General features: G+C 42.4%; 1 protein-coding gene across 5 annotated transcripts in view; it reads left to right on the plus strand.

The window, feature by feature from the left end:
• Positions 1 to 13,318, plus strand: part of Pacs1 (phosphofurin acidic cluster sorting protein 1) — a 120,620-nt gene that overhangs the window by 69,091 nt on the left and 38,211 nt on the right. For all 5 annotated transcript variants that reach the window (XM_041661461.1, XM_041661457.1, XM_041661459.1 and 2 more), the window contains exon 2: positions 9,470 to 9,557. In XM_041661461.1, the coding sequence (XP_041517395.1) occupies positions 9,470 to 9,557 (88 nt within the window). The remainder of the gene's footprint in view (positions 1 to 9,469; positions 9,558 to 13,318) is intronic.

A 13,318-nucleotide genomic window follows, 5' to 3' on the forward strand; every position in this document is an offset into this window, starting at 1 on the left:
AAGGGTTATTCCATATTATCAGGAAAAGTTGACTCCCAGTTCTCCCTTGATATTGATTATCGGTAGAGTCTGACCTGCTGTTCTTCCCCCAGTATCTCTACCAACCCCAGTATTAAGTTACTTTGAGACCTGCTAGCTTATCTTCATATTGTCTGGAAGTTGCTTATACAAAGCTAGACGCTTAAGTAGGTCTTAGGTCTGAAACCTGTACTTGGTGTATTGGGTCCCCTAGTAGACTTGAAGGATATTCATTTATGTCACAGAATTTTTTAAATATACATAATAATTTATTTATTCTTCAAGAATTCCATGCATAGCCGGGCAGTGGTGCACCTTTAATCCCAGCACTCGGAAGGCAGAGGCAGGCGGATCTCTGTGAGTTCGAGGCCAGCCTGGTCTACAAGAGCTAGTTCCAGGACAGGTTCCAAAAGCTACAGAGAAACTCTGTCTGGGGGCGGGGGTAAGACTCCCATGCATGTATACAATGTATTTTTATCATGTCTACCTCTTACTCTCCTGTTCCAACTCCTCCTAAGCTCCTCAAACACCCCTGACACATACTTTATCTCCTCCTCCCCCTCCTTCTTTATAACCCACTGAGTCCAATTATGTGCATGGCATGTATCAGAATTCTTGTTTTCAGGGTCTTAAAATAGTTAGCTGTGGTGTGAAACGACAGGGGAGAAAGATGTCCCCCATACTCCTTAGTGTGTGCACTCTTTGGATAATGCTAAGAATCTTAGGTAATAAGAGGAGATAATACTTTCATACTTATTTTTATTAATTTCATATGTAAAGTGTAAATCTTTAGAAGAGAGTGAAGTCCAAAAGTACAAAGAAATGACCAAAGCATGATGCTTTTTACATTTCTTCTTCCTCTTCCTCTTCCTCTTCCTCTTCCTCTTCTTCTTCTTCTTCTTCTTCTTCTTTTTGAAACAGGCTTTCTCTGTAGTTTTAGAGCCTGGCCTGGAACTAGCTCTTGTAGATCAGGTTGGCCTCACAGAGATCCGCCTGCCTCTGCCTCCCAACTGCTGGGATTAAAGGGATTAAAGGCGTGTGCGACCACCGCCCGGTGCTTTTTACATTTTAAAAGAGCAATAAATGTTGGTGTGAGAGAACGGGACAAATGAGATTAGATTGTAGACTCTAGCTTTGTCAGTAAACCCAGTACGTGGTCAGGGTGTGAACCTAGTGTAAAATGAGTGTCACAGCAGAGCCTGTTTATTCAGGCTCCTGCCTAGGTTATCAGTCTCTGATGGTGAAGGCTATTTCATCCCACCTTCTGTGTAAAGGACATCCCTCCCAGAATAGCCCTTAATGGTTTCATCTTTGCAGGCAAACGTAAGCCAGTTTCTCAAGTGAATTCACTTGAAGTAGTCAGTATACCAGTTTTGAGATGGTGCTTTCTTAACTCCTCCCTGACATACTCAAAACCCAGTGGTTTCAAACAATAATGACTTGATCAACTTACCTATATGACTTTAGAAACAGCCCTGTGATCTTGGAGTAGTGCTGTAGGGCAAAACTGGACCTTTCTGGGTACTTACAGGCTGTGGCCTTTTATGTGTCTAGTAAAGACACAAAAGCTACTTTTTAAAAGCCTTTTAATTTATGTCTTGAATAATTACATTCTGATCCCCAGTCTTGTCTCTCCCTTGTACTTTTTAGATAAAACTACATTTCTCTTACTTTGAGACCACAGGGAAAGCTAGATGGGACTAATTGGTCCCAGAACCTTTCAGAAAGGTGGCTGTGTGGATGGTAGATTGATCTGCTGGTTCTCAAGGAAACCAAAGTGACGTCTCCATTTTCCTTTCCTCCCACATTGCCATGTTTCTTTTTGTGCTTGAAATCTTGTTTTCTGTCCTTACTTTATTGGGTGTGTGTGTGTGTGTCTGAGGGGTAGGCACCCTTCATTTTGTAAAATCCCCTGGTCAGCTTTCTATCTTTAGCTCATCCTACATGAGGACTCCATCGGATGCTCCTAAGTGTTCTCAGTAAGTCTGAAGAAGCACATCCTTTTGTTTTCCCATCTCACTGGCATCTCCTCTCCTCTCCTCCTCCTCTGCCCAAGGCCTAGCCTTGACAGTCTCTCTTTCCTGTTTGAACTCTTCTGTAAGATCCCAGTTGGTCTCATCGCTTCAGTTGTCGCTCCTCTGCCTTGATTTCCAAATCTGTAACTCAAGCCTGAGTTTTCCCTTGAGCTGGAGACATCCACAGTCGTCCATGTAGTGTCCACCTAGACAGTCAAGATATCTTCACACTCCACTCCAGAACGTCCCTGTCTCCTCTTTCATCTCGGTAAATGGTACTGCCATCATCCACCCTATTGTTCAAGCCAAAACTCAGAAATATAATGGAGTTTTATTTTTCCCAAGACCCTGCATTCAGTCTACTAGCAAGACATAAGCAATCTACCAGAATTTTCCTGAATTCTGCTCTCTGTCTTTATCTCAGTACTGAGAAAAAATTTTCCTCTTATCTTAGGTGGACCATAGCCTTAATCTTCTGACTGGTGTATTTTCCCAATTCCATCATCCCATCTCCGAGGTCTAATATTCACCTAAGCAGAGTACTCTTGTATGAATCATTGTATATAATGATTTTCTTGTTTATAGTTCATCCGTGTTTCCCATCATAAGCAAAATCAAAGTTCTCACTGCAAAGTCTAGCTTTCAGTTTTTCTTTTTACATTTCCCAAGCTCCAGGCATTCTTTTTATCTTTTTAAGATTTATTTATTTATTATGTGTACAGTGTTTTGCCTACATGTATGCCTGCACTCCAGAAGAGGGCACAGATCTCATTATGGATGGTTGTGAGCTATGGTTGCTAGAAATTGAACTCAGGACCTCTGAAAGCAGCCAGTGCTCTTAACTACTAAGCCATCTCTCCAACCCCATCCAGGCCTTCTTGTTTACTTTGTTTCCTTAAACATCCCAACAAATATCATTTTGTTCATGTGTCATTCAGTCCTTTAGTCCATACACATATACAACTAATAATGGTTTTCTCTCTCTCTCTCTCTCTCTTTTTTTTTTTTTTTTTTTTTTTTTTTTGGTTTTTCGAGACAGGGTTTCTCTGTGGCTTTGGAGCCTGTCCTGGCACTAGCTCTGTAGACCAGGCTGGTCTCGAACTCTCAGAGATCCGCCTGCCTCTGCCTCCTGAGTGCTGGGATTAAAGGTGTGCACCACCATCGCCCGGCCTAATAATGGTTTTGAATTTCATGTATTACTCTGTGTGATCTTCTTCAACTTGGTTTTGTGTTTGTTTGTTTCCACTTTGTATTATGTTTAGAGAGAACCTGATACTGAAATTAAATTTTTCCTCCCTCCTTCCCTCCCTCCCTCCCTTCCTTTCTTTTTTAAGGGTTTCTCTTCCTGTGCCGGCTGTTCCAGAACTCACTCTTTAGACCAGGCTGGCCTTGACCTCACAGATTTCTGCCTGCCTTTGTCTCCAAGTGCTGGGATTAAAGGTGTGCACCACCGTCACCTGGATTGAAATGAAATCTTAATTCATTGATTTTTTTTTTCTTCTGATGAGCAGCATTGAGTTGTATGGCTGTACTACAGCTTTTTGGGCTACATCTAGTGGTAATCGTGAAGATTCTAGTGTACACTGCAAGCAATGTTGAATATAGAGTGCTCTCCATGGGTGGGCAGTGTTCTTACTTAATTTTTATGCATGATTCCTTTGGCAGCCCCATGAGTTGGTGTTACTGTAATGCTTTAAGTAAAACGCTGCAGGTCCCCGGAGTGGGAGCAGTGGACAGCGGGCCATGAGACCATGGTGGGCCACGAAGGCAGCCGAGGTCCCTGGCAGGGAGCCATGTGGCGGGGGAGAAAACGAGAGCAGCAATCCCAGGCAGGGAATCCCAGGTAGGGAGCCTAGTCAGGGGAGCTGCCTGACGTGCCTATCCATGTCATTCTCTCACCCACCATGCAGGCCACTGGGGGCTCCCTGCCTGGGATCCGGCTACCTTCGTGGCCTGCCGTGGTCTTGTGCCCACTGCCGCCACTCAGGGACCTGTAGTGTTTTACTTTTACCATAACAGTTATTATACCATTTTACCTATGAGAACACAATCAAAATGGGGAGGTAAGGTAGCAAGCCCAGTGCCATCTAGCCAGTGAGTGTAATTGCTGGATAATGGATTCCACATATGTTTAGCTTTCTAAGATGATAGCTAATAGTTTTCTAAAGAGATTGTACCAGACAGTACTCTCACAAAGCAACATATGAATCCCATTGTATGGCATCCTCACCCATATTTTATTTTGCCAAATTTGTGGGAATAAAACATTATTTTGATTTAAATTTGCATTTTCCTGATTTTTTTATCAGCCATTTAAACTTCCTCTTTTGGAAGCACAAACTGCTCTTGTCTTTTGCCTATACTTCTATTGATTTACTGGTCTCCATTCTGTGTATTTTGTCAGCATTATAAGTTTCAAATATCTTCTTCAAAGTCGTGAATGTCTTAATTCTTTATATGGTGTTTCCTGATGAGCAGAAAATCCTAATTTTCATAGAGTTGAATTTAGTGTTTCCAGTGCCTTATTTTTAGACGATCTTCAGAGTCATAAGAATATTTTCCTGGATCCAGGCAGTGCATGCCTTTAGTCCCAGCACTTGGGAATCAGAAACAGGCAGATCTCTGAGAGATCAAGACCAGCCTGGTCTACAGAGTGAGTTCCTGTACAGCCAGATCTCCATAGAGAAACTTGTCTCAGGAAAAAAAGAAAGGGGGAGGGGAGGAGAGGAAGGGAGAAGAAAGGAGAAGAGAAAAGAAAAGAAAGACTAATGCAATGGGACTGGGGAGATTGCTCAGTGGTTAACATTACCTTTTGCAAAGCCTGAAGGCCTGAGTTCAGTCTATGGGACCCATGCAGTAGAAGAACACCAGTTCTGTCCTCTGACCACAGTCTGCATGCTGTGGCACACAGAAGCCCACAAACATGCATGCACAATTAATTAAGTACAACATAATACCATTTTTAAAAGAATATTCTAAAAGAATATTTTTAAAAGAATATTCCTATATTCTAAAGTTTTTCCTTTTACTACTTAATACTGCTTCTCTTTCACTCTCCGCTCTCCCTCCTCATGATCGTCCTGTCTCTGCATCCTGAATGCTGGGATGAACAGGTCTGCTTCTCCACTCCTGGCCCTGCCTTCATCTTTTTATCAGATTTCTGTATAATTGTGAGACTGTTGCATTGTGTTCTTTCCCACAATCTTTTGTTCTTTCAGTATACTGAACTTCCTCAACTGCTGCTCGACAATAAATCTGATTATCCTGTCTCTTCTTCAAGAGTGGCTTTGTTGTTATTGTTGTTGTTTGGCCCCTTGGCCTTTCATTGTAGATGTTAAAGATAGTATCTTTGAAAAGTCCTTTTGGAATTTATCAATGTCTTGTTACTTTTCTTTTTTTGTTGTTGTTTTTTTTTTTTTTTTTTTTGGTTTTTTTCGAGACAGGGTTTCTCTGTGGCTTTGGAGCCTGTCCTGGAACTAACTCTGTAGACCAGGTCTCGAACTCACAGAGATCCGCTTGCCTCTGCCTCCCGAGTGCTGGGATTAGAGGCGTGCGCCACCACCGCCCAGTTGTCTTGTTACTTTTCGTGTCAGCTTAGAGGATAGTTGGGATACTAGCATTTTCTTATGCATGAATATGGTATCTTGTTACTTAAATCTGTGTGTGTGCGCGCGCTTCAGAACCATCTTCCCTGAGCTTAAGGTCATTTTGGGTAATCTACATCTGCATCTCCCTTTCCTGTAGCACAGATGGAACTAATAAGGACTCGTGTGATGCTTTCTCACATTACTATTGCATTGTTTTATCCCTGAGTGTCTTATTCTTTGACACTTTGTAAATTACATCTTTTTGGATTTATTTGTTTGTTTGTTTTTCGAGACAGGGTTTCTCTGTAGCTTTGGAGCCTGTCCTGGAACTAGCTCTTGTAGACCAGGCTGGTCTCGAACCCACAGAGATCCGCTTGCCTCTGCCTCCTGAGTGCTGGGATTCTTTCCTCATTTTATGTCAGTTTTAGTTTGGGAAGTTTTGCTTCTTATTACAAGTACTTTGGGGTTTGCTTTGTCTTTTTATTTTGTTTGTGTATGGTTTGGTTTTGGATTTTTGAGGCAGGGTTTTTCTTGTGTAACAGCTCTGACTGTCTTGGCACTCACTTTGTAGACCATGCTGGCCTTGAACTCACAGAGATCTGCCTGCCTCTGCTTCCCCAGTGCTGGGATTAAAGGCACGCACCACCACGCTTTAGTTTAGCTTTTAAAATGTGAAATTTTGGGGCTGGAGAGATGGCTCAGAGGTTAAGAGCATTGCCTGCTCTTCCAAAGGTCCTGAGTTCAATTCCCAGCAACCACATGGTGGGTCACAACCATCTATAATGAGGTCTGGTGCCCTCTTCTGGCCTGCAAGCATACACAAAGACAGAACATTGTATACATAATAAATAAATAAATATTTTTTAAATAAAATGTGAAATTTTAGCTGGGCAGTGGTGGCACATGCCTTTAATCCTAGCACTTAGGAGGCAGAGGCAGGAGGGTCTCTGTGAGTTCAAGGCCAGCCTAGTCTACAAGAGCTAGTTCCAGGGCAGGCTCCAGAGCTAGAGAAATCCTGTCTTGAAAATCCCCCCCAAAAAAATAAGAAGTAATTATTTCTTTTTCATTTATTTTTCTGTATGGAATCTTTTTATTTTAAATGGGTTGGCCAGTCAGTTTCTGTATAAATCCTGATTTTGGTGCCATGCTTTTCAATTTGCGCCCTCCCCCCACCGTTTGGGGTTGTTGTTTTTGTTTGAGATGGGTTCTTACTATGTCTCCCCAACTGGCCTGAAACTCACAGAGATCGACTGGCCTCTACTTTCTAAATTCTGAGATCAAAAGCAGCAGGTGGCATGTTTTCAAGGGCCTCCCCATACCCTGGGTTTGCTTTTGTTGTTGTCTTGAGACAGGGTCTCTCTCTATTCCTGGGTAGCACAAATTCTAGTTGGCTTTAATAATAAAACCTGGAGTCAGGTATGGGGGTGAAAACTGAAGGATCAGAGAAGCAGAGCGGCAGCCACTGGAGTTGCTACCTCTACCAATGCTCAGACCAGATTCTGACCTCAGACTGCATCCTCAGAATGCATCTCCAGACTCCATCTTTCCACCAAACCTCAGACTGCACTGAGTTTCTGTCTCCTTCCACTTGTATTCCTCTCTCCGCCCAACCATATCATTCCTGTCTCCAGCTCCCCTACTGCTGAGATTAAAGGCATGTGATCCAGTGCTGGGATCACCTTTGTGTGAGCTGTTTCTCTTTTAGACAGATTTAATCTTTTTTTTTTTTCAAGACAGGGTTTCTCTGTAACTTTGGAGCCTGTCCTAGAACTATCTCTTGTAGACCAGGCTAGCCTCGAACTCACAGAGATCCTCCTGCCTCTGCCTCCCAACTGTTGGGATTAAAGGCGTGCGCCACCACCACCCAGCCTGACAGATTTAATCTTGTGTAGCCCAGAGTAGTATTGAACTAACAGAGATCTCTCTACCTCTGTCTCCCAAATACGGGGATTAAAGGTGTATGCCACTCCTGTCTGGCCTCTAGTGTCTTAGCTCTGCACTCTGATCTTCAGGCAAGCTTCATTTGTTAAAACATAAAATATCATTGCAGTCCTGGAACTCACTCTGTAGACCAGTTTATCCTTGAAGTGACAGACACCCTCTTGCCTCTGCCTCCAAGTGGTGGAATTAAAGGCATGTACACCTGGTTTGGAATTATTTATTTATTTGTTTGTTTGTTTGTTTATTTATTTTGGTTCCCTGACCAGGAATCGAACCCGGGCTGCAGCAGTGAGAGCGTGGAATTTTTTTTTAAGTCATATTTTTTTCTGGAACTTTTATGGCTTGATTGCTTTTCTCATTTTATTTAACTCATGAATCTGCCCTTGATATAAGGAATAAAACAATTATCTGTCATTGTTTTGTTCATATAGCCAGTTTTCCAGTATGGTACTGTTTGTCTACCTATGTGGTAAATTCCTATGTATACAGACTCTGTTCCTTGCCACTGATCTCTCTGTTTATTCTTTTCCCATTATTTTTTTATCTTGTTTTTTTTTTGTTGTTGTTGTTGTTTTTTGCTTTTGAGACAAGGTTTCTTTATAGCTTTGGAGCCTGTCCTGGAACTAGCTCTTGTAGACCAGGCTGGCCTCAAACCCACAGAGATCCGTCTTCCTTTGTGTTCTGAGTGCTAGGATTAAGGGTGTGCGCCACCACCGCCCAGCTAGTGCTTTAACTTAATTACTTTGACCCTACAGTGCATGTTAATATTTGTGGAGTAAAACATTTTTTTATTCTCTTCCCCCTGCCAGAAGATACCTTTTATTATTCCTATGAAAATTTAAAATCCTACAGAAAGACAGAAAGGGTTAATGTGCTCCTGTATTGTTTCTCTCCACAATGGAACATTGATTAAGATTTTATGTATTGGTTTTATCTGCTTTTGTATTATTCTGAAGTATTTTGTAGTTAGCTCTAAAATCCTTCCTTGAGACTCTGAAGACTTTAGCAAGTATCTCTTCTTACCTTGCATGCTAATGTGTGTGTTATTCTTAAAAAACGATCCCCACGGGCTGTCGGAGCCCGCCATGAGAAAAGCGACTACAGCTTCCCACCAGCGGGAGGGCACGCGCCACGCGAGCGGTGGCGGCAGGTAACGGACACATGAACACAGGAAATAGCCATAAGTATTTATTAAGAAAGAGGGAGAGAGAGAAAAAAAGAGAGAAGAGATAAAAGGAGAGAGAGAGAAAACGTGTGCGAACGTCAAGGAAGCAGAAAAGGAAGGGGCCAAGATGGCGGCGGGCAGGTCAGAGGTAATGGGAGTGGGCGTGGCTTGTCCCTTAAAGCGACAGGAAAGCACAACAGTGTGTATGTGTGTTCTCTATGTTGCTAAGACTTACATCTGTAAATGTTTCAGATATGCATAAGTGGCAGGTAGGCGGAAAACTGAATAACCATATCTCTGCCTCCTGGGTTCCCCTGAAATAGCTCCACATTAGCAGTGGCAATCTATGGGTTTCAACTTGAGATTTCTTTTTTTTTTTTTTGTTTTTGTTTTTGTTTTTTTTTTTGAGACAGGGTTTCTCTATGGGTTTGGAGCCTGTCCTGGAACTAGCTCTGTAGACCAGGCTTGTCTCGAACTCACAGAGATCCGCCTGCCTCTGCCTCCCAAGTGCTAGGAATAAAGGCGTGGGCCACCATCGCCCAGCTCAACTTGAGATTTCGACATCTACTGAAGTGAAGTTTACAGAGTGATACACCTTTAACACTTGCCGAACATACAAGTTAAAGCCACCTTGAGTGGCCTTCTCATAGTCTTACTTATAGTAGAGCAGATTCCCACGGTAAATGTTACCTTCGCACAAGTTCTTATATTTAACAGGACCTTCTTTCTCTGTATTTTTCTAGGCTGTTCAGCTTGACCCTGAAGAAACTTGTTATGCTTAAAGAAATGGACAAAGATCTTAATTCGGTAGTCATTGCCGTGAAGCTGCAGGTGAGTTGAATGGTGAATTTTCAGAACCTGGAGAAACTAGACAGTGCTTTTCCCTGTCCCAGCTACAGAAACTCCCTGAGCCACCCCTCTCCTCAGCTAGGTAGAGGAACAGTTGAGGAGCAGAGAGGAACATCTGAGCTAATGAGACTAGAGTTCCAGTTCCGCCTCTAAGATCCTCAGTTTCTTGATATTTGTCTTGAAGAACAAAATGGTCCTTCTCTGCTGCCTGCCTAATCATATCAGTGAAACAGACAGCATCATAAAAGAATAGGGCTGCGCTGGGCGGTGGTGGCACACGCCTTTAATCCCAGCACTTGGGAGGCAGAGGCAGGTGGATCTCTTTGAGTTGGAGGCCAGCCTGGTCTATAGGAGCTAGTTCCAGGCCAGGCTCTAAAACTACAGAGAAACCTTGTCTCGAAAAAGCAAGCAAGGAAAGAAAGAAAGAAAGAAAGAAAGAAAGACCAATTTCTGGATTAAGGAAGCACTTTCGGAGGCTTCCCATAGGATGTAAAAAATTTATAGATTATTAGTCTTAGCAATTTAAAATTTACTGGAGTATTGTATGATCTGGGTAACTCTCACACTTAATACTTCTACATTAATTCTGTGTCCTCAGGGGATCTAAAACATTTCACAAATATCTGGACTCCCAAATATTCTTGAATTCAAAAAAGAGAGAAACTAAACTACAAAAGCATTTAAGAATTTACCTGTTGCCACCTAATTATTCAGTGGTAGAGCTGAATTTGAAAAGAGTATGTAATTTATATTTAATTAAACTCCATTCCCAGATCCTCTTTAGCTGATCAATCCTTCCTAATGATGACTCCCTGGAGCTTAGTGAGATTCCTAAGTGCCTCTGCAGTGGTTAAATGTGACTGAATCCTTCCTCATTCATTAAAAAAAAAAAAACAACAGTGAACTATGTAGTGATTCCCTACAAACTAGCATACTTTATTAGCTAGTTTGCCTGCTTTGTGGTATTTATTCTACTAAATGGCCTTCATTAAAACCTTCAGTTGGAGACATGGTTCAGTGGTTGTGAGCACTGGTTACTCTTCCAGAGAACCTGGGTTTGAGTCCCACAAAGTGGCTCACAACTGGCTAGAAAATTGGATCTGCAGTTAAGAGCATGTACTAGCTGGATGGTGGTGGGCACGCCTTTAGTCCCAGCACTTGGGAGGCAGAGGCAGGCGGATCTCAGTGAGTTTGAGGCCAGCCTGGTCTACAGAGGTAGTTCTAAGACAGCCAGGACTACACAGAAAACTCCTGGGGGTTGGGGGGGGGTTGCGTATGTACTAACTAGGTTTGTTGGACACACCTTTGAACACAGCACGTGAAAGGCAGAGACAGCGAGCTGGAGAGATGGCCCAGAGGTTAAGAGCACTGACTGCTCTTCCAGAGGACCAGGGTTCGACTCCCAGCACCCACGTGGCAGCTCACAACTGTGTGACTCCAGTTCCACAGGATCCAATGCCCTCACACAGACATATATGAAGCCAAAAACACCAATGTACATAAAATAAATAAATTTAAAAAAAAAAAAGAAAGACAGAGACAGGCTGATCTCTGTGAACTGTGTTTCAAGGCTAGCCTGGTCTATAGTCTTGTTCTAGTATAGCCTAGTCTATAGTCCTGAGTTCTGTTCCCAGTGTCCATCCATGTCAGGCAGCTCACATCTACCTGTAACTCCACATCTAGGGAATCTAACTCCTCTGGCTTCCTTAGGCATGTGCACATAATACACAGACTCACATATACACCTAACTAAAATTAATTTTTTTTGTTTTATTTATTTATTTTTTTATTGAAAAAAAATTTCCGCCTCCTCCCAGCCTCCCATTTCCCTCCCCTTCCCCTCACTTCTCTCCCCCTCCCCTTTCTAAAATTAATTTTTAAAAAAACATATGTAGCTCTGGACGTCCCACCATGTAGAGTAGGCTGACTCAAACTCACAGAGATCCTCCTGCCTCTGCCTCCAGAGTGCCAGATTAAAGGCATGTGCCACTGTGCCCAACAATAAAAATAATTTTTTAAAACTTCACATTTTTCAGGCTGAAAAGATGACCTGGCAATTAAGAACACTTCTTGTTCTTCCAGAAGAGCTGAGTTTAGCTCCCAAATGGTGGCTCACAACCATCTTTAACTTCTGTTCTAGAGAATCCGATGCCCTATTATGACCTCCATGGACACCAGGCATGCACATGGTACACATATATAAATGCTACTAGCAAAATGCTTATACACATAATATAAACCTAATTTTTTTTTTTGTTTTTGTTTGTTTGGTTTTGGTTTTTTGAGACAGGTTTCTCTGTAGCTTTTGGAGCCGGTCCTGGAACTAGCTCTTATAGACTAGGCTGGTCTCGAACTCACAGAGATCCCACCGAGTGCTGGGATTAAAGGCGTTCGCCACCACCGCCCGGCTTGTTTTTGGTTTTTTGAGACAGGGTTTCTCTGTGTAGCCCTGGCTGTTCCAGAACTTGCTTGCTAGACTAGGATGGCCTCAAACTCAGAGATCTGCCTGCCTCTACCTCCAAAGTACTGGGATTAAAAATGTGCACCACCACCACCTGGCCTAAAAAAAAATTTAACTTTAAAACTTCTGTCACTCCTGATGAATTCCTCGGTCTTAAGACATAGTCTGATTCCCCGTTCATCTTTGTGCATGATTCCTCCCAAACCTGTGACATGCTGCTAGTAAACACTGCCATTTGGGAAGCAAGCCTGTGAAGAGAGCCTTCGGTGCTTTGTTGTGCTCCTGCTTCTGCCCCACTCCAGGGACAAACACTGTGGGTACAATTTTGAACTTGCTGCTTTTGCCCTTCCTGTCATCAAATGCTCTTGCCAAAGGAAATAATTTCATTTCCTGATTAAATATTTGACATTCTGTAAAATCTGTGATTATAGCAAAAACTATAAATATCCTGAATGTTTAAGTCACTTTATTTCCAAACAGTTGAAAAGAATTATAGCTGTTACTGCATTCAGTTTTAATCACCTATTTATTGGTTTATTTAGTAAATAATGATTGCGATTTCATTATATATTGAGCATGGATTTAGGCACAAGTGAGGCAGTGGTAAATAAAACAAAAATCCCTGCCTTTAATGAGCTTTCCATTCTAATTACACAGCAGTATTTAACAGGAGCTCCCTAAGACACCATTAGAGGATATGAGTCAGAATCCTTTCCACAGTAATGCTGTGGTATTGTCTGCCATCCACGCTGAGGTGACCCTTGAACTGAAAACACCAGTGCCACCATGAGTGAAATTCTTCATGTTACAGTCCACACGAACACCAGTGTTCGTCAGCTTTCCATCACCGTAATTAACCAAGATAATCAGATTAGAAGGAGTAAAGATGTTTTTCGATTCACCCTTTCCGAGATCTCAGTCCTTTGTGGGCCTGTGCGCATAGGTAAGGGAGAAAGAAAGGAAGAGACTAAGAAGACACAGGCCCCTTCAATGGCACACCCTCAGTGGTCTGATTTCCTCCTACCAGACTCTTCTTATGCATACTGTTTTAAATGCTTTTTATTTAAGATTAAAGATTTTGGTAAAGAAAAGCATGGCTCAATGGTTAAGAGCTCTTTTTCTTGTTTTTATGTCTGTGTATCATGTGTACAGTGCTCTCGAAGGTTGGAGGAAGCATTGGATCCCTTGGAACTATGTGGGTGCTAGGAATCAAACTAGGGTCCTGAAAAAGCAGCCAGTGCTCTTAACCGCTGAGCCATCTCCCCAGCCCGATTGTTTTGTT

Source organism: Microtus oregoni, unplaced genomic scaffold (assembly GCF_018167655.1).
Source record: "Microtus oregoni isolate MIOR12 unplaced genomic scaffold, Mior012 000012F_ref0000307, whole genome shotgun sequence".
Taxonomy (NCBI): Eukaryota; Metazoa; Chordata; class Mammalia; order Rodentia; family Cricetidae; genus Microtus; species Microtus oregoni.